Source organism: Capricornis sumatraensis, chromosome 13, assembly GCF_032405125.1.
Source record: "Capricornis sumatraensis isolate serow.1 chromosome 13, serow.2, whole genome shotgun sequence".
Lineage (NCBI taxonomy): Eukaryota > Metazoa > Chordata > Mammalia > Artiodactyla > Bovidae > Capricornis > Capricornis sumatraensis.
The window spans coordinates 74,124,580-74,147,345 of NC_091081.1; the positions used below are offsets into that span (position 1 = coordinate 74,124,580).

At 36.5% G+C, this 22,766-nt stretch overlaps 1 protein-coding gene across 2 annotated transcripts; it reads right to left on the bottom strand.

Annotated features, from left to right (window-relative positions):
- Positions 1 to 579: 579 nt before the first annotated feature.
- On the bottom strand, positions 580 to 21,144 carry LATS1 (large tumor suppressor kinase 1). 2 transcript variants are annotated; one of them, XM_068985314.1, is made up of 7 exons: positions 20,803 to 21,144; positions 16,425 to 16,572; positions 9,105 to 10,603; positions 6,093 to 6,675; positions 3,159 to 3,341; positions 2,858 to 2,964; positions 580 to 1,292 (listed from the first exon to the last, which is right to left on the bottom strand). In XM_068985314.1, exons 1-7 carry the CDS (start codon positions 21,142 to 21,144, stop codon positions 783 to 785), a joined length of 3,372 nt encoding a protein of 1,123 aa, XP_068841415.1. In that variant the 3' UTR covers positions 580 to 782. The 2 variants fall into 2 exon arrangements, with proteins under 2 accessions (XP_068841415.1, XP_068841416.1); XM_068985315.1 differs by lacking the exons at positions 580 to 1,292; positions 2,858 to 2,964; positions 3,159 to 3,341; positions 6,093 to 6,675 and adding an exon at positions 8,576 to 8,637 and having other exon boundaries at positions 9,104 to 10,603.
- Between the last annotated feature and the right edge of the window lie 1,622 nt (positions 21,145 to 22,766).

Genomic DNA, 22,766 nt, shown 5'->3' on the forward strand with positions numbered 1-22,766 from the left:
GCAGCTTTATTCCCTTTAAAAACTTAAAGCAGCATTAAAAATACCAGTATGGAAAGAAAAATGTAGTGATTTGCTTCTTTCAAAGTCATTAATTTTTGAGATATGTTAAAAAATTAAATATTCTACACGGGGGGAAAAAAGATAAGCTGCACTATTTTTCATTTGGATGAGCATACTATATTTCATTTTTGTATTTCATATTTTATATTCATATTCAACTTTGAATTTCTTATTTATCAAATGTGAATTATACAGATTATCATTAGCCTAGGAACACTCACCACCATGATGCCTTCATTTCTATAGCTTATTTTTTCTAAGAATAAAGTTATGGGGAAAGGAAAAAAAACCAGCTCTGTAAATGTGGGGTATATTTCATATTTGGTTAAAGCAAGATAAAACTAAAACTGTCTTTCAAAAAAATTTCAAAAATTCTTGTTTTTTAAAATTATTTAGCATTATGTACACATAGAAAACAGGCTTCTCCTTTTAAACAAAGCACTATTTTTTATTTTAAGTACTTTAAGTACCAAGAACTGACTATAATATTCAGCTCATAATTTACTTTCTTTATAACAAATTTTTTTCTAAATTACTGACTCAAAAGGCTGGAATAAATTAATATTTAAAAGGATTTCCCATAATTTAGGAACATAAAATATTGTACACAGAGCACACATACATAGCTCTGTCATATTTGCATAATTTTACTCTCAGAGCTTCAAAAAACCCTGCGTTTCAGGCCTTTTTGCCAATCCTCATTATAATTATTTCCTAGTGTGTCAAACATACACTAGATCACGATTTTTCATCTCTGAGCCTGTGTGCTGATCATCTTCATCTGACTGCTGCTCTGAGCCTTGTGAATTAATATATTCATATTCAATAGGTTTTGGATAATTGTAAGGGTAGCCATTGTCATCAAAAAACCTCCGAAAGGTAAATTCATAGAAAGCATGTTCAGGGTGCTTTCCATTTTTATACCATCCGTTGAGAGTGTCGTTTACATTTTCTTCCTCATTATCATCACTCCGTAACTTGTCAGGATCAACAGGATCAAAATTTGATGTATCTGTTGGGTGTGTGATTTTAGGAATGTATGAAGCAGACTGCTGTCTCAGGTCACTGGAAAAATCAATTGTTTTAAAAAATGGATGAGCTTTTATTTCATCAGCACCATTCTTGCCTAAGCGATCTTCTGGTCCTCGGCAGAGTTTAATAATAAGATCAGAGGCTTCAGGACTCAGTTTAGCTTGCGGTGGGATGTGAAGAGATGTTTGCCAGTTGATAACCTTTAAAGAAGATTTTTAAAAATTAGAAGGAAAGAAGTACAAGTTTTATATGAAGAAGTCTTACTGGACTATTTGTGTGTTTTTAAATAAATTGCATGGTATTTCACATTCCTTCACTTTATTTTTTTGGTTTGTTTTTTTGGCCACGCCACACAGCTTGTGGGATCTTAGGTCCCTGACCAGGGATCAAACCACGCCTCCTGCATTGAGAGTGCAGAGTCTTAACCACTGGACTGCTGGGAAGTCCCTGAAGTTACTATACTTTCAAACTCATTTTTCGCTCTGCTGTTGAGACTGCATAATTTCTATAGATTTTTCTTTAAGTTTACTGATTCTTTCCTCTTGCCGATATCATACTATCTGGATTAGTGTAACTTCCTCTTAAGTCTTAAAATCAAGTAGCTGATTCCTCAAACTCTATCCTTTTAAAAACTTGTTTTTGTTATCAGTTTCTTTGTCCACCCAAATGAATTTTAGAACTGGCTCACCTATTCGATTGATTATTACATATTACTCTCATACCGTACAACTGTATTAAACTCACTTATCAGTTCTATGGAGGTTTTCACAGATTGCCTGAGATTTTCAATATAGAAAACTATGCCACCTGTGAATAAAGCAAGTGTTTTTTTTTTTTCTAACCTTTATGTTTTTTCTTTCATTGCTGTATTACACTGGCTAAGACATCCAGAACTATGCTGAATAAGACTCAGACCAGACATCCTTGCCTTGTTCTTCATCTTTAGGGAGAAAGCATCCAATTTTTCACACACAGCACCTACACAAACATATTTGTATTTCTACCTATGCATTTATTTCATATATACATATGCATTAAAATGAAGGCAAAATAAAGATACTTTCAGACAAATCTGACACAAACCTGAGAGAATGTATTACCAGTAAACCTGTAACAAAAGAAATTCTGAAGAAGTTTTAAATATAGTGTATTAAATGAAGTGACAGACAGAACATAACTTGGGTAGAGTGTCACAGAAAAGACAGTATGTCAAGACACACTCAAAGAATGATTAAAAATGCCCAGGAGTGAAACAGAAAGGAGGGAAAGTTGTGAAACATGGGAGAGAAAGAAGGGTATTCCGTACAGAGGGAATGGTATGAACAAAGGAACAGAGGAAAGACTGGGACTTTATAGACAAAGCCACTAAAAGGTTTCTTAAATGGGATAATTTATGATCAACATTGTGAGCAGCTTTTCATTTAAGTGCTAGGGAGATACAGACATTTGTTAGTAGTTTGGGGCCAGAATGTATGTGAAAGGAAACAAAGCCAGCAGTCAGTGGAAAGAATAAATTGGAATACATCTTCAAAAGGTACTAAAAACTTGTAAGAGGAAGAACCATGAATGTAGTATATGCATGAGGAAGGATATGGGGGTGGTAAAGTCCCACGGGGGAGAGCACACATGGAATTTCAGTGGGTTCCTATATCCTTACAAGCTCATTCTTTAATTGTAAATTAAGACGCTCTAAATAAAGGACTGATAAAGGTGTATGGTATTGGGGCTTCATAAGAATTATTTTGGTACAGATCCTACACCTTACCTTCACTTGTGTTTCAAATGGTGTCTGTGCCAAGAAAGGCGGCTGTCCCACCAACATTTCAAAAAGAATGACACCAACACTCCACCAATCACACAACTGTGTATAGCCTAAAATTAGACACCAAATTTATGGTTATTCATAAGCACTTTTGAAAAAACTGCTCAGAATGAATACAATCAAAATTAATATTAAATTGCCAATTTATACTATAGAATTAATACTTTTATTGTAAACCTGAACCATTAGCCATATTCTCCTGGTCTACAGGCATACTTAGATTCTTTATAGGACAAACGTCTACCTGTTCGTAACAAGACTTCAGGCGCAATATAATTAGGGGTCCCAACCAAAGAATGTGCGAGACACCGCTGGTGCTGGCGTGCAGCTCTCCGCTCCAGTGGTTTCAGTCTATCACCACATCGACAGTTAGAGGGGTCACCCCATTCATTACTGAAATCCATGCTATCTTGCCGTGGATGGTCACCTGTATAGTAAAATAAATAAATACATAAATAAAAACAACAAGAGTAGACCTATCTGTTTAATCTTTAGACATCCTAAAGTTAACACTTCCCCATGTTGACAAGCTAAGACACAATGTATGCCAAATCACTGATGCTGTGCTTGTTAATAACTAGAGACTGTACTCTTGAAATACCAAAGGATAAATCTTACACTAAGAAAAATTAGCCTAAGATGCAGTAATTTACTCAACAACAAATGATGACAATAAAAGTTCTTGAGTAGGTAGGACCGATAATTTGTTATTCAGGCTGCTCTCCAATTATTCTGGACAAAGTTTCAAACAAATTAGATTTGTGTTTCATTTATTCAGCAAATGACAACATTAACAATTAAAGACAATATTCTTCTCTCAGGCAGGTAATCTGTAGGGGAAAAATATAACAAATACATAAGTAAGAGCCAGTGATGCATCCCGCACAGAGAATCAACATGCGGTGATAGGGCAAATGTGCTGAGGTGACATTTGTTTAACGAAAAAAAAAAGGGCAACTCAACAGTATGAAAACCAGACAAGGCATTCTACCCACAATAGTACTCGAGAGGACCAGTGTGGTTAGTAAAGGGGAGAATGGAACGAAATGGAGCAGGAGACAGCACACATGGGTTTTACAAGCAAAAGAAACGGTTTGCCTTTTACTTCAAGTACAGTGAAGATACTGGAATATATATATATGTGTGTGTGTGTGTATTTATACATATGAATATACTTACATATATACCGAAGTATTAAATGAAGGCATTTCTTTTAAAACACGTATCAGACCTTTTCATTCTCTTGAAGTGATGAAAAGGTCTGATATATGTTTAAAACAGAAAACTTTTAACTGCTGCATAGAGAATAGAGTATAGGGAGCACAAGGGTGAAAAAGAGACCAGGTAAGAGGCTATTACAGTGAAGTTTGGACTATGATGATAGCAGTACAGATGGAGAAAAGTGAACACATTTAGAATCAAGGATGGGTGGTGGTAGTACAATTTACCAAAAGGGAGGGGGAACAAATAGGGAGGGGGAGAAGTTAAGAATCATTGATTAGCAGTCTTAAGTTTGAAAGGCCTATTAGGAATCTGTGGGAAAGGGAGAGGACATTTCTGAAGAGAGATTTCGAAGTCATTGACGCAGAGGTAGTTATTAAAGCTATGACTGGATGAAATCACCTAGGGAAAAAAAAATCTGAAATTAACCTATCTGTAATAAACAACTGGGATGTTGGATTAAAAAATAATTTCTACCCTCCAGTGGAGATTTTCAGTCAGAAGACTGGAAGAGAGTCTAAGAATCATATTTTTAAGATAAGCCCCAGATAAGATTCAGGTAAATCTGGGGAGATATTAAATTATGGAGAAGGCAATGGCACCCTACTCCAGTACTCTTGCCTAGAAAATCCCATGGAGGAGCCTGGTGGGCTGCAGTCCATGGGGTCGCTAAGAGTCGGACACGACTGAGCAACTTCACTTTCACTTTCCACTTTTATGCACTGGAGAAGGAAACGGCAGCCCACTCTGGTGTTCTTGCCTGGAGAATCCCAGGGTCAGGGGAGCCTGGTGGGCTGCCGTCTATGGGGTCGCACGGAGTCAGACACGACTGAAGTGACTTAGCAGCAGCAGCAACCTGAACTTTAAAGTAGGTTCAGATATCTTAAGTTCTATCTATTTAATGTAAATCTGCTTGTGTTCACAAGAAGCATTGGAGGCAATAATACTTACCTCAGAGGATTGCTGTGAACATTAAATTAGAATATATATAAAGCACCTAGTCATGGTAAGTATTCAACAAATGTTAGATTGACTTACACTTCCATTAGTGCTTGGAGGGATCTTGGTGAGGCAGTGTGGTATAGCAGAAATAACATGGGCCCTGTAAGCAGACAAACCTGGGTTCAAAGCCTAGCCCTTACACTTATTTTCTGTCCGACCATGGGCAAATTTCTTACTTAGCCTCAGGTTCTTCACTCTGCCTCACAATGACATTGTGAGGATTAAAGAGAATCATGTACATAAAGTGTTTAAACAAGCTGTGTAACAGTCATACAATGGAATCCTAAAGAGCTGTGAAAATAAATGTTATTTATTTATATGCAGGAACACAGATGAACCTCAAACAAATATAGGAAGTCAACAGAGAAGAATACATGTAGAATGATCACATTTAAATAAAGGTTCAAGGGTAGGCAAAATGAAGTAATATGTTGTTCAGGGATATGCATAAAACTATACAGAAAAGTAAAGAACTGATTATGGAGTTTTGAAATAAAGGTTACCTCTATGGAGGAAAGAAAGCGAAGTGATTGTTTAGGGACTTCAAAAATACTAATAACCTAGTTCTTAAGTTGAGTGGTGTGTAGGGGGCTTCATTTAAAAATTATTTCCAAACTGTCATATGACAGAAAACCACAAAATTCTATAAAGCAATTATCCTTCAATTAAAAAATTAAAAAAAAAAATATTTTCAAATTGTTATTTGTCTGACACATTTCACATTAACAAAATGTAAAGAGATTAATCCAAAAATGTTAATGACATTTAGAAATAATTAATTCTAACACACACTTTCATTTTATAAATCTAAGTATCTAAAGGATCACTCACATTTATCCAATGGAGTTAAGACCTGACCCAGGACTTCTGGCTCCCATCCAGGGATAATATCATCTTATATTTTATTACACTAATAAATCATATGAATACATACAAATTTTATGATTTTACTCACCACTCTGGTAGTACTTAGAGTCATGTGTCCATCTGAAGCCAGTGCAGAGGCCGAAGTCAGTCAATTTAATATGACCATCACGATCGATCAAAATGTTATCAGGTTTAATATCTCTATGAATAAAACCCATTTTATGAACACTTTCGACTGCACAGGTAAGTTCTGCTATGTAGAATCGTGCCAGATTTTCTGGAAAGATGCCCATTCTAATTAATAGGCTCATCATATCACCCCCAGGAATATAGTCCATTACAAAGTATAAATTGTCTTTGTCTTGGAATGAATAATAAAGACGAACTACCCATTCGTTGTCAGCTTCGGCCAGGATATCTCTCTCAGCTTTGACATGAGCAACTTGATTTCGAAGCAGAACATCTTTCTTTCGAAGAGTTTTTGTTGCATACAAAGCCTTGGTATCTACTTTTCTTGCTAGACAGACTTCACCAAATGCTCCTATTCCTAATGTCTTTATCTTCACAAACATAGACTTGTCCATTTTAGCCCTCTTAAGACGGATGTAATTAGACTCTTTTTGGCAAAGCATCTTTCTCATTTGATCTTGGGCATCTTGAGATAATCCAACCTAGGCAAATAAACTTAATATTAAACGAGGAATTATCTTCTATACTAAATATTAAGAAATCGCTTGGAAAAAGTTCAGGCATATATATTTAAAGGTTAAATGCATAATAATTTTTAATAAAGCATGTTAGAAATCTTATCAAAAGTGCAGCATAAGGGATAGTTAACAGGATACACAAGGTGAATACAGAGTCTGCTGTGGAGAGCAAGGAGAAGATGCTATCAATGGTCAGCTTTCTACTCCTCTCTAATGCACTAAAAAAGAGTTCCCAGTGTGCAATCGCCAAACATGTTAACATGCACACTCATCTATCTCTCCCTGCACATTCATCCCAAACTACATAATAGACTGCTTTCATTATATGCATCCGCTTGTAGAATGCTTATGTCTCAAATATTCTCATTTTGGTCTTGATGAAAAGAAATTCTTCCACTCCAGGTTCATTTTTTCTAAAAAACTGATGTATTAAAAACAAAAGAATATCTTCTCTAGTCAACCCACTCACTAGTCAGTCAGTCTTTCCTTTTATCTTTTTCAGGGCATTAGAGTAAAGGTAGGACTCACAGCCATCACTAACACAAAATGCACAGAGTATGTCCTACCTTATTTCAAAGGGACTACTTGTTTGATTATAAGGTATCTTTTAGATATTTTGGAACATTTCAAAGAAGAGTCAGTGTGACTTGTGAAGATACGAAAAAAACCCAGATAAAAACAAAAACCAAAAACCAGTGTCTAAGTAGACATGGAATACCTGGATTTAGAAGGAAAAACAGTCTATTTATGACTAGTTAATAAAGGATTAATTTAGGAATCTAAATAGAAAAGGAATTTGTTTTGAAAAGTAGATAACTCTAGAAACGCAAGGCTAATTAAAATACAGCAACCTCATGCTTCTGTTAGAATAGGCATTTGCATGCAAAATCTTTTAAGAAGGGTGGCATGCCAGACTTAGTAAAGAACTGTTTCTCTTAAAATCTTACTTGCCTACACAGTAATGGAGGCTACAGAAGTCAGCAAAGCTTCCAACACCATAAAAGTTTAAATCAGCTATTAGTGAAAGTGAAGAGGAAAAAGGAAAAATAAACTAAGAAAATACATACAGACAGACTTTAGTAAGAAATCCTAAGAGCTAAATATGGATAAGCCATATAGGTTATTATGGTATTTCTCACAATAAAATTCAGTTTATAGCAAGAGTAACTATACTGTGAAGTCAGATCCAGAAAAATCATTTTAAAAGAACAGCTCTCTCAAATGTCATGAGAAACTTTAACACAAACAAGCCTCTTAAGATTTGGGGCAGTAGATGTAAGACTGGGAGTCAAAGCTCTGAACTATAAACATGTTATAAAAATAACAGTACCACCATAGTATCTAAAGAAGAGAGTTACATGGAATCACAACAGAAATTAATCTAAAGGGTTTAATTATTCTGATCTCCTTTTTAGTAGATTTTAATAATTTCAGGACATTTTTCTAGTACATTATAAAAATAAAATTAGAAGGGAAATAACTGAAAGGAGATGTCTCTGACACTTCTAATAAGACCAACCTGATGAATAAACCCCTAAGCCCCAAAACAACTATAAGTAAAAATATGTTTCATAAGTTTATCAAGAGATAGGACTAAGATATTTCTAGTTTATTTTAAAATGTAAGATAATATGTAAACTCTAGAAAATAACTCTTGCTTCAGTTTCCATTAAAGGGATTATGTATACCTAAATTGCATACTGCAAATTATACTTTTCTTAATTTATTACAATTTTATTACAGAAAATTCTGGGTAAATCCTGAAATGCTAAAATAAAATGGTATAATCTAAAGTACTTTAATGTTTACTGACTTTTAAATAACTGATAATACATTTAGCATAAAAATACTAGACCATAGTATTTTAAAATAAACACCAAGCAAATGCATGATCAAGTAAAAAAATAGAAAATTTTAAAGGTTTTATACTCAGCCATAAAAGGAATGAAATAATGCCATTTGCAGCAACATGGATGGACCTAGAGACTGTCATACAGAGTGAAGTAAGTCAGAAAAAGAGACAAATACAATATCGCTTTTATGTGGAATCGGAAAAAAAAAAGGTACAAATGGGCTTATTTACAAAACAGATCTAGAGTTACAGATGTAGAACACAAACTTACAGTTACCAGCGGAATAAGGAATAAACTGGGAGATTGGAACTGACATATACACACTACTATATATTACATAGATAACTAAAAAAGGCCTACTGTATAGCACATGGAACTCTACTCAATATTCTGTAATGGCTTGTATGGGAAAATAATATAAAAAAGAGTGGGTATGTGTATATGAATAACTGATTCACTCTGCTGTACAACTGAAACACAACATTGCAAACCAACTACATTCCAATAAAAATAAAAAATAATAATATAAAAAAAATTTACCCGCATCATTTCGTTCTCTAATTGTTTTTTACGATGTAGACGTTGCTGATGAGATTTGAGCACATTTTCTACATGTTGCTCCATGAAGAATTTAAATGCCTGAGGAGAGTAACTTTGAATACGAGATTCCCTTCGTTCTTCATCTTTCTTGTTTTTCCTAACAGTGATAGGTGAAGTGGTAATCTGTTTCTTTTCTTTATCTCCAGTATCAACATTGTCATAACTTTTTTCACTCTCATCTTCCTTAGGCAAGCTTGGCTGCTCCTCTTTGCTAGACTTACTGACCAATTCATATGGAGGAACAGATGGGTTTTGGTGTAGCAGATGCTTGGGATAAGGTGGTGGCGGACCTTGATAGTTTGGAGCTTCAGCAACAGGTGGCATAACGGTACCCTCAGAAAAAGGACTAGGCTGAACACTCTGAACGGGCTGCGGTATCCAAGAAGGGTGTGTAGGTGCTAAAGCAGTCTGCAGCTCTGGTTTCAATACACGTATACTTTTCACAGGCTGTTGAATGGGAGCTGGTGTAATAGCAGTGACTGTTGTAGCTGAAGGTTGAGAATTAGCAGAATGACTTGTTCTGTTTCCTAATGGGTTATTAAAAGAATTTGACCTCACTGGTATGTTAGGTTGCCACGTAGGGATTTCATGTCCGCTGCTTGGGGATGACTGGGCAGGAGCAGATGATGACTGAGGCCAAGTTGTTTGCAGTCCAGGTACATTAATGTTATAAAGTTCCATGTTATGACTATTTCTGTTTGGCACCATCATAGCTTGAGGAATGTTCCCATTTGTGTATGATGACGGAGCAGCAGAACCCCCTGTTTGTAAAGCAGAGGGGCTTTGTCCATTAGTTGGGGTCAGAGGATATGGAGGGGGTGGCTGCCGACTGACAGTGCCAGCAGAGACAACATTCTGGTGCATCATAAACTCAGTCTGACCACTACCATTCTGAATTCCAGGTCTCCCGGGTGGAAAATTAAATTTGTTAGAACTCTGCATGATGATTGGCTGTCTGCCAACAGGAACAGAATTAATGCCTCTCTGTCCCTGATTAGGAGGATTCATTGGGGATGTGTTAAGAGGTGGTGGAGGATAGCCCTCCTGCCAGGCTCCAGGTGGAACTGGGGAGATTCGGGAGATGACGTAGTCCATGTTCCCAGAATAGCGCTTTGTTTGAGAGTTTGGTTCCCATGATGGGGGAGGCGGAGTTGTACCTCTTGGAGGGGGAGTCTGGCCTCTTGGAGGTGGCGGAGGAGTGACACTCCTTACTTGTGGAGGTGGTGGGGGGTTCACTCTCTGTCCATTGCTAGGATGAGCTTGAGTAAACGCTGTTATACCAGATCCTGACAAAGGTCTTCCTACATCTGTCTGTGAGTTGGGACTTTCAGAACGGTATGCTACACTTTCTCCTAGTGGTGGACCATGTCTCTGAGGAACTAAGGATTCTTTAGAACCCTTCCAGCTTTGTTTGCGGTTAATTGATTGTTGCACACTCCCTATGGGAATAAAACAGAAAACAACAACATGCTTTTTAACCTCCTACTTTTGAAAAATTTAGCTTGGAATTCTAAGGCTACTAAAAGATAATACTCTTTCAAGAATTACAAAAATAAAATTTCAGCATGTGGTTTTATATTTTAGAATTTTATCCATTTTTGACTAGGTAATACCTTCTCATAGCTTAAAATTCAGGCAGTACAAAAGGACACGGATCCCTGTCCCTTAGCCAACCAATGTCATTGAAGGTAACCAACATCATCAGTAAGATATTTTAGGAATACACAAGTAAATAGTACTAGAAAGGGGAAAGGAAACCCTCCTACACTGTTGGTGGGAATGTAAATTGGTACAGCCACTATGGAGATTCATCAAAAAGCTAAAACTAAAAGTTGCCATATGATCCAGCAATACCACTTCTGGGCATGTATTTGGACAAAACTATAATCTGAAAAGATACATGTACCCCAGTGTTCACAGCAGCACTATTTACAATAGCAAAGACATGAAAGAAACCTAAGTGTCCATTAACAAATGAATGAATAAAGATGTAGTGTACACACACACACATACCCCCACAGGAATATTAGTCATAAAAAAAATAATGAAATAATCCTATTTGCAGCTACATGGATGCAACTAGAGATTATCATACTAAGCAAAATAAGTCAGAAAGAGAAAGACAAACAACATATATCACTTATAGGTGGAATCTAAAATGTGACACAAATGAACTTATCTGAGAAACAGACTCACAGACATAGAGAATAGATTTCTGGTTGTCAAGGGGGTGAGGGTAGAGGTGGGGGAGGTTGGATTGGGAGTTTGGGGCTAGCAGATGTAAACTATTATATTTAGAGTGAATAAACAACAAGGTCCTATTGTATAGCAAAGGGAACTATATTTAATGTCCATTATGGTAATAAACCATAATGGAAAAAATATGAAAACGAATATATATATATATAAAACTGAACCATTTTGCTGTACATCAGAAACAATATAAATCAACTATACTTTAATTAAAAAAAACAATATACCTCCTATATATACTATTGTGCCTGGGTCTTTTCATTTATAAAAACCGAAGATTCTATATTAGTATATAAAACAGTTTTTTACTTAAAAAAAAAAGTTATTACAGTTTTTCACTACATGGTTGTACCCAGATTTATTTAATCAGTTTCTCTGATGGCTATTAAAGTGGTTTCCAATCTTTTGGTTTACCCCTCCCCTCCGAAGCAATGAAGAATTTTGCAGATATGTACAGATACCATTTCATAGATATGTTAGGTAGATAAATTATTAGAAATGGCATTATTGAGCCAAAGGATGCGTCCATTTGTAGTTTTGATAAATAGAACACTAATTTTAAATATATTTCAGTATCACTTTTAAAACAAAAAAGGGATAACTAGACACTAAATAAGGTAGAGATTTTACAGTCTCTATTTAATGGAATTTCCAAATAAACAGGCAAGAAAACATACAATACTGAAGGAAAAAAAAAATGTGTTCAAAATAGTTTTGTCGCTTAGAAAAGGGCTGATATGATGTATTTAAAATATATGTAAAATACATTTGTATAAAATACAATACACATAAATAATATATTCCAGAAGGATTAAACATTTAAATGTTAAAGATGATACCATACAAGTATACTAGGAAAAAAGCAGTGGACATTTGTTAATACTGGGGTACTTCTTTGTACCTCCTGGGAAGGTCTTCCGAAGTATGACAAATATAGAGAACAATACAGTAAAAGACTGATAGATTTAAGTACATAAAACACTTAGCACCATTCAAAACAAAACAAACAAGAAACACTCATAAATTTGAAAGGTTAACACCACATTACCCTGGGAGAAAATGTATTTAAGAACACATGAAAAAGAAACTGGTAAATATTCAGAATGGACAGTTTAACACTCTATTTTACATAAGTCTGTCAGCATCCTGGGGCTATAATTTCCGGGACAGTCATCACTCTGGGTAAGTTACACAAGTCCTCTGACCACAAATTCAGTCTTACCTTCCTCGGAGAGTCAGCTGAGGCCAAATGCACCAAATCACTCTCCCACTTTTACCAGTTAAGACGAAATCCCTGCAACCCTCAAGTACTTGCGACTGTGCTTAGTCGTGCTCAGCTTCTCAGTCGTGTTCAACTCCTCACGACCCCATGGACTGCAGCCTGCCAGGTTCCTCTGTACATGGGGATTCTCTAGGCAAGAATACTGGAGTGGGTTGCCACGCCCTCCTTCAAGGGGATCTTCCCAATCCAGCCATAGAACCCAGATCTTCCACACTGCAGTAGGATTCTTTACCGTCTGAGATACAGGGAAGCCCCAAGTATACTGCCACCCTTATTGCTATGAACCTCCCATGAAGATCTCTGTTCTTCTACTTCCTAAACCCCCGACTACTGCCCTCTAGACACACTTTTATTCTATTACGAGCAAATGCTCCTCCATTACTGACCTCTGCTCCAAGCTTTCCCCTACCTTCTTAAAGCAGATTATCATCTGCTGACATTACTTTCCTTTCAGCCCTTTGCAATTAAGGTTTTCTTTAAAAAATAAACTGGGTTAAAAGGTAGAGCTCCACTTCTTTGCTCTCCAATTATGTTTCTAGATCATGGTTATTTCTGCATTCTCTTTTAAAAAGCCAGTTCTTTAGAAGCTCATGCTATCTGTGGGAGGTCTCATTCATTCTTTTAATGTTCACTTAATGAACACCTACTTGCTCACCTTCATTCACCCATAAATTCTAACTTTGATGCTCTCCGCTAAGCCCTGACAGCATTCTATAACTTCAACATCCACATGGACAAGCCATGAATCACCCTGGTTCCAGGTTCAATCCCTGGTCAAGGAACTAAGACCCTGAAAGTGGTGCGACACTGCACCCTTCTCCCCCACCCCCACACAAAAGAGGTGAAAACTGGATAAGAATTCTGAAGTATCAAGCTAGGATCTTCAACAAATTCTGCAATATAATGGGACACTTTCACTTGGATAACTCAACGAACCTAACTAAACCTTACGTCAAAACCCAGACTTATGAACTTTCTCCACCAAACTCTGTCCTCTGAGCATTCCCTTTTATAACGTGAGGCCTCACCATCCATTTTTATACACAAAAGCCTAAGAGTCACCCCACTCTGTTATCACCCACCACATGCAATCTGTACCTATGTTATCAATTTTATTCCTATCTCTTTCTTAATTCATTCAGTTTTCTCCACCACCATCTCCCTAGTCCAAATTACCTTCATCTCCTGTGTACTGTATTTCTTATCAAGTCTACACCCTCCTTTGCTCTAATTCGTTCTCATCCATTGCAGCTATCTTTCTGAAACACAAAGTGAATCACGTCATTACCCTGCTTGAAATGTTTCTGTTACCTCCTACTGCTCTTAGGATAAAATCAGTAGACAGTCCTGCACAGTCAGGCCCCTATGCACTTCTCCACTCATATCTTATACTCTTGTTTTCAGCATTTGAGCCACATTCATTTCTTCGAATGTACATACCTTACTGAAAGAAAAGTCAAAGCAAAAGTCGCTCAGTTGTGTCCGACTCTTTGTGACCCCATGGACTATACAGTCCATGGAATTCTCTAGGCCAGAATACTGGAGTGGGTAGCCTTTCTCTTCTCCAGGAGATCTTCCCAACCCAGGGATTGAAGCCAGGTCTCCCGTGTTGCCAGACAAGCCATGCATAGGAACAAACTTCCTCACTAAACCCATCCCCACTAACACTTTCTTTCTTCAGATATCAGCTCTATTACCAGTTTAACAGGAAGGTTTTCTCTGATGTCCTTGATCAGGTCAAAAACCTCTCTATCATGTAAGTCCACAGAATCACATAACTCTCCTCTCTTCATTCACACTTGTAATTCTACATGTATTTCTGTATTTGATCTCCCTTACTAGAATCTCAACTCCAAAAAAGGGCAAGAACTTTATACCCAATGCCAAGCAAAGGGCCTGAAACAAGGAATTGACCAATAAAAATTTGCTGAATGAAAGAATGAAAATATTAGGCCTCTTACAAATCAATTTAAAAAGATAAACACAAGATTAAGAAAGAATTAAAATGTCAGTTTAAAAACAATCAATAAACAAATATTCAAGCTCACCAGTGATCAAAGAAATGTGGATGTAAACTGATAGTACTTTCATAACCATTAAACATATGAAAAGGATAATACCTAGGATTTACAAATACAGGCCTTCTCATATTAAACTGATTGGGACAGTCTAAGTTGGTAACACCTTTCTGGACAGCAATACAGGCATATCTTGGAGGGAGATGGTTGTGAGTTCAGTTTTAGGACAGGTCAGTAAGGTGAATAATGCAATAAAGTGAGTCATACAGACTTTGGTTTCTCTGTGCATAGAAAGGTTATGTTTACCTTATACACACACACACGTGAATATATGAATATATATATATGCACATATCATAGTAAGTGGGTAATAGCATTACATCTAAAAAACAATGTACATATCTTATTAAAAATATTTTATTGCTAAAGAAAAAGAGGCTAACCATCATCTGAGCCTTCAGTGAGTCATACTCTTTATTGGTGGAAGGTTTGAAATATTTCGAGGATTACCAAAATATGACACAGAGACATGAACCGAGCAAACGCTGCTTGCAAAATGGCACCAACAGACTTGCCTGGTGCAGGGTTGCCACAAACCTTCAGTTTGTAAAAACTGCAGTATCTGCAAAGTGCAATGAAGCGAAGCACAACAATATGAAGTATGCCCATAAGAAAACCTTTCTGTAAATCCTTGAAAATTTACTTTTACCTAATCATCAGAAATGTACAAAGATTTAGGTAAAAGGGCATTTACTTCAGTATGTCTGTAATGGCCAAAAGCCAAAAAAAAAAAAGGAGCCAGGCAAATGTCAAAAAATGAAAGGCTGGCTAAATAACATATGTGACAGATCTATCTCACTGTAGCCAAGTGTTTTGTAGGCCACTTAATAACAATGAAAGTTATACACGGTGAAGTAAGTGAATAAAGCAGGTTTTAATATGCCCTCTGCTTTCACTCAGAGAAGGCGATGGCACCCCACTCCAGTACTCTTGCCTGGAAAATCCCATGGATGGAGGAGCCTGGTAGGCTGCAGACCATGGGGTCGATAAGAGTCAGACATGACTGAGCAACCTCCCTTTCACTTTTCACTTTCACGCACTGGAGAAGGAAATGGCAACCCACTCCAGTGTTCCTGCCTGGAGAATCCCAGGGACGGGGGAGCCTGGTGGGCTGCCATCTATGGGGTCGCACAGAGTCAGACACAACTGAAGTGACTTAGCAGCAGCAGCAGCTGCTTTCACTTAAACAATAAACAAAATACACACATATAAATCCACTTGTTTTTCACAGGAAAAAAAGACTAAGAAATAAAACATACCAAAGTCTGGTGGGTATTTATAGTGGTGCTTTATTTCGTTTAGTTTCTAAATCTATGACGAACATGTTTCACAATAAGAAAAGATTATATACATGAAAAATGAATAGTTTTAATGATAATATTTATGGTTAAAAAGAAAAATATTTCAGTTGCATTATAACCAATCAAGCAGTTCTCAACCTAGACTGCTGCTTATCAGAATTAACTACGGAACTTTAGGTCCCCATCTGCAAATTCATTTTGGTTTAACAACTATAATGTTATTATTCTGGCTTGAGACTCTCACTGTGATGCTTTTAACAGTTCCTAGGATAAAACATTTTATATACTTAAATATTTTTAAATATTATAAAATAAGAGATTAGAAAAAAAAAACATGATTAATCACCTGGCTTCAAGTTGGCATTAACAGGTCTGGCAGCTGCTGCGGCCATCTGTTCCCGTCGAGGATCTTGATAACTCATTTTACTGATGAATTCAATTGCAGCTTCTATACTTCTGTTATTAGTTTTCTGAAGAGCTTGTATAACCATATCCTGACATGAAGTTTAATAAAATTTAAATCATATAATTAATAAGAAGGAAAGAACACTGTAACTTCCACTAGAGAAGTTCATAATTTTGAGGAACAAGGCCTCAAGCCATAATCTAATGTCCTGTTTGTAAAACTACTATGAGGGGGAGGGACAAGATAAGGGTAGGGTATTAAGAGGTACAAACTACTATAGCTAAAATAAATAAGCTACAAGGTATAGCGCAGTAAAAGTATAAAAATCCATACAATCTCAAATTACTAAAGAAAACAAAACAAACCCTCAAATCCTTCAAATGTTTCTTTAATATTTTCACCTTTATGTAAAGTATTCCTGTTTTCTTCTAGGGTTTTTTCCCAGATATAGTCATAACATGCTTCTGAATTTTCTCATTCTTAATTTCATTCTTACATAAACAGAGACTATCAGATTGTTAAAAACAGTATCAATCAACATACTGGAAACCACTCTTTTGCATCATGGAAAGTAGTTTATTAAACTTCTCTGTGTGTTTATTAGTAAAAGACCTATGTTATTCTGGTTCCTACCTTCTTAAGAGTTTAAGGACATAAACATAGGACAAATGGTAGAGGGAAAACACTCAGACTTTATATGATTATGTTACAAAGACTTTAGGAGACTATGTGGTATGACAGAAAAAAAAAAAAGGAGTTTGAGATCAACTGGAACCAAAGAGTCTGAGTTCCAGCAGCCCTGTATTATTTTCTCATGCTTAGAAGCAAAAATACACTCCAGCCTCACTTTAGAACTGAGTGGACTTTGGCACCTTAATTTAACATCTCAGAGCTCAATTTCTTCATCTGTAATTCACTCAGAATTGACATAAGGATTACACAAGAAAATATGTGAAAGCACAGCAGCACAGTGCCTGGACCTCAGATATGGCTTGTTCTCCTGCTCTGTTCCTTATCCTTTATGTTATGTAAACATAGATTATACACCAACATGCAGAAAGTATACTGATACGCATTTTTCAAGAGGGAGGCAGCTACTTACTTGTCCTATAGGATTTACTATTTCAAAAACTACTTTTAAATGAAAAACGGCTTAGGAAGACTAATGGGCGGAACAGACACTGTTAGACAATGGTCTTACACAAAATGACTGGAGGTGACTGTGAGGCCTAGTGAAAAAAGGCTGTGGCAGAGACTTGCTGCTTACTCAAGATCTATTCTTTCTTTAAAAAGTTACTAGGATTTTGATTGAAGTTTTCCTTATACCTACAGTGGCCACATGACAATTCTGACCAATGAGACAAAAACACAAGGATTTCTGGAGGAACGCTGCTATCACTGATTTAGGTATTGGTCCTTCTTGTGTCCTGTTTCTTAGACAACAGATAAAAAGGTACACTGTGGTCACATTTTATGTGATCAGACTTTGCAAATTTGTAGTGAGACACAAAGGATTAGTAAGTCTCACTTTATGTGCAAATTTAAAATAATACAAATCACCCAAATTAAAATTCATCAGGGAGTGCTTAACTTTAAAACTGTTAAACCAAGTGAACTGCAAACAGTATTTATGCTATTATCACATGGCAGTGCCATCTCAGTTGGTAAGAAAACTGATATCCACCATTCTTGTTCAACACTGTGAAAACCATATCCTTAAGCACATTAGAATTTCAGCTTGTGATTTTGATGATTAATTATTATGCTTTTATTTTTGAATTTTATCTCTATATGGTAAAATATTTGTTACATCTGTAACAATATCAACCAAGTGTTCCTTAAGTGGGGGTGTTAGTGCCTGTGTGAAAAAGGGCACCCTCAGATCAGTAACTTTGGAATAGAAGTCCTGTATGATAGAAAACATAATGTCCATATTGCTGTGCTTTGGTTGCTTAGAAGCAAAAATATATCCCAGTGATTGTAGCTATATGTGACCCAAGAATACAGTGATCCTATTTCATATTTATTCTTACGAGGAAATTAATCTTGAAATATTTAAGGCAAAAAAAAAAAAAAAAAAACCCAGAGTAAGTGAAAACTGAATCAGAATTTTGAAGTACCAAGTTAGGATCTTGAACAAATTCTGCAATACAATGGGAAGCTATCAGAAAGAATGATTCAGGAGGCAGAAGTAAATTGCCATACTCTTTATATCACTGCAAGTATAAATAATACCATTCCTTCCTTATTTGAATAAATGAGGATTAATAAATGTCTAAATGTTTTCAGTAAAGCAACCTAAAGGGGCTACTAATGTCATAAGGTAAACAATTTTGAAATGTGTGATTGCAGTAAAGCTAACATCTTTGCAATGCAAAGCAACTCTTGTTATTATTGCCAACAGATAAAGAACAGGACACTGACCAATGCCTTACAATTCTTAAAATTGTTTATGTCAGAAAAAAATTTTAAGTTCCTTAAAACTATGGTGGCATCCCTTGTGGCTCAGCTGGTAAAGAATCCGCCTGCAATGGGTGAGACCTGAGTTCAATCTCTGGGTTGGGAAGATTCCCTGGAGAAGGGAAAGGCTAACCACTCCAGTATTCCAGCCTGGAGAATTCCATGGACTATACAGTCCATGGGGTCACAAAGTGTCGGACACGACTGGGCAACTTTCACAGTAAGGCAATGGAGCATTTTTGTTATGATTCCCTATCCTGACTGATGGGTTCACACACAGTAAGTGTTCCATAAATATGTATTTAATGATGTGACTTAATCTGACATACACATTATCACTTAAGGGCCTTTATAGTATAGCCGTGTGCTTGCCTAAACTTCCTCTTCCTAGTACTATGTAAGAGGAAAGTAAAAGATCATGATTCAGCCTTCTCTTTATTCTCTGCCGTGTGACTAAAGCATTAGGAAGAAAGTACTCTAAACAATCTGCATTCAAGCCATTTCTTTAATCCCCCAACTATTAACCAGGTCTTCTCCTCTACATATATTTTCTGGTGCAAATCCAACATTTTTAGAACATTTAAATATAAAATTAATAGGAAATAAGATTAATCAAATGAAGAGAATGGGCCAGAAATAATCTTTTTTCTTCCTAGTTTTGTTGCAAATTTCCCTTTTCAAATCCATTACTATAATGCCTACTTAGGTTCTCATTTTTAAAATTAAACATAGAGATAGCTGAAAATGTGGTCACTAGAATATTAACAAAGTGAAGAAATTTTAAGGGTAATTATTTTTGTGTGGTGAAGCTAAAGGTAATTTTTAGTTTTTTTCCTTATATGGTTTAATTTTTAACATGGAATAGATACTTTTGAAATCAGGAAAAAAGTTACTATAATTTTTAAAGAAAATGTAATCATTGCCTGATTATTCACACTTAGTTATAATTTCCATGGTGAATTTTAATTCTTGGAGATTGATCAACAAGTAAATTTTTAGTTTTTGTGAGTTTAAGACTTGTATCTGAGAGTTATGTGAGCATAACTGCTTAATGATATCTCTGATTGTACTTCCTTCTCTGTAACATAAGCTTAAACTTCATATCCTTAGGGCTATCATTTCCACAGCCACTCAGCTCACCATAGCAACTATGACACACAAGCAGATGTCCTTCCCCTGACCCCACCTGTGGCTTTCCTCACGTGCACTTTGGCTCTGACTTCATAACATTTTCAATCTCAGAACCACAGAAAAAAACTAAAGAAATACTAATTATTTTGCTTCAATAACTAATGAAATTGTAAACAACATTCTTTGCTTGTAGAATGTACATATTTGTATGACTCATTGGAAAAGACCCTAATGCTGGGAAAGACTGAAGGCAGGAGGAGAAGGGAACGACAGATGATGAGATGGTTGGATGCCATCACTGACTTGATGGACATGAGTTTGAGCATGTTGGTGATGGACAGGGAAGCCTGGTGTGCTACAGTCCATGGGGTCACAAACAGTCGGACACGACTGAGTGACTGTACTGACAGTAGTTGGTGGTTCAGTCGCTAAGTCATGACCGACTCTTGCGACCCCCATGGACTGTAGCCTGCCAGGTTCCTCTGTCCATGGGATTCTCCAGGCAAAAATACTGGAGTGGGTTGCTATTTCCTTCTCCAGGAGATCTTCCCAACCCAGGAATCAAACCCAAGTCTCCCGCACTGCCGGCAGATTCTCTAGGGACTGAGCTACCAGGGAAGCCCTATGTATTTGTGTACATAAATAAATCCTCAAAGGCAACACTTAGGCAGATCACCTAAAGTGCTACACAGTATAAGTTAAGAAAAATTCTTTTACCAGTGCTTACCTCATCAAATCCAGCAGCTTGCAAGTCTTGAAGCATTTGTGGATTAACTTCTGAAGGACTCCGACTTGTTTCATTTGCAAATGGTTGTAGAGAGTTTCGAATTTCCAGCAAGGCTTTATGATGCATCCCAAACTTGGGTGGATTTCTGACTTGCCGCGGATCTTCAGCTGACATTTTACCCATGTTTTGCTCAGCCTTAGCAGCATCCGATGGTTTGGATAAGTTCCTAAGGGATTCCCGAATTTCTTGCAGCATCTGCCGACTGCTGCCAGTGTAGTTACTGGCAGGAAAGGTCTTAGGCCTCATTTGTCTATATCCTTCTGGCTTTTCACTTCTCTTCATGAAAACATCTATATGTATAACCCACACAACAGACTTCTTTAACAGCTACTTGATTGAGATTCAGAGCTTTCCCTTGAGCAAAACTTAAAAAAATCTTTTGCAGAAGTCCCCAGGAATGCTACAATTCTTTACAATCTAAATAAAAGAAAAAATAAACAAAGCTATAAAGTACTGGCTGATAAAGCAGTGCCATGCACAGCAGGTATCCCCTTATCCAGGGGGTATACCTTTTAAGACCACAAGTAGATGCCTGAAACTTCAGATGGTACCCAACCCTATATATACACTAGACATCTGAACAACATGGGCTTGAACTGCATGGGTCCACTCATATGTGGATTTTTTTCAACAAACAGGTACTACAGTACAACACAATCTGGTGGTTGGTTGAATCCAAGGATGCTGAATGGAGGGCTGACTGTAAAGTTATACTCAAATTTTCAATGGCACAAAGGAACGGCACCCCATCCCTTGAACAGCTCAACTGTACTGTTTTTTCCTATACATACATAACTATGATAAAGTTTAATTTAGGTACAGCAAAAAATTTAACAACTAATAATAAAGTAGAACAGCTTTGGGAATTCCTTGGCAGTCCAGTGGTTAGGATTCTGTACTCTCATTCCCCAGATGCCTCAAGTTCAATACCAGGTCAGGGAACTAACATCCCACAAGCCGTGGGGCACTTCCCCCTCCCCCCTCACCCCGAAAAAGATTTATAACAACATACATGTAACAACATGAATGTAGTTTCTCTCTTAAAATACCTTACTGTATAAATGTTATGTCTTAACTAAGCACATGTCATATACTGGGACGATAACTTTCATAGTTTGAGGTGTAAGAGCATAACTAGTACACATTTCTGTTTTTCTTTTGCACAACCACAATTTCGTGTATAGAAGATTTGTTCTTATGGTAGATCTTAAAGTCTCAGTACACATTTTTTTTCTTATTAAACTGAGAACTTTCACTTTAAACAAGCACTTGATGGCTTTTCTTTGGCATATCTGAATTGCCAGCATCACTACTCTTGTGCTTTGGGGCCGTTATTAAATTCTCTCAGTATCTAGGTTGCACTTCATTTATAGCCATCTAGGCATTCCTTTAGTTTGGGTTTCAACTCCAAGTTAGCCATCATTTTACTATTCTTACTTACCATTCCAAAGGTGGTTCTCCTTAATAGAGAGGAAAAAAATGAAATAAGAATAGTTTTGCTTCTCTATGTCAAGATACATTTGCCTTTCATTCCCCTAACACAGAAACTGGTAAATATAGGCAGTGCAGAAGTATCTGTTAAACTAATAAATGCAAGTGATTTATTCCTTTTTACTCTGAAGAAAATATAATTTTCTTTCAATTATTAAAAAGAAATGCACCCTATTGAAAAAATTCAAATATCATGTAATTATGTAAGGTAGAAGTCCCTCATAATTCCCTCCCTCAACAGAGAATCACTGTAGTAGGCTGAATAATAACATCCCCAAAGCTAACCACTTCCTAATCCTTGGAATCTGCTAATGTTACCTTATTTGGAAAAAGGGACTTTGCAGATATCATTAAAGGATCTTCAAATGGGAAGATTATCACAGGTTATCCAGTTGAGCAAGTACTTGCATGAG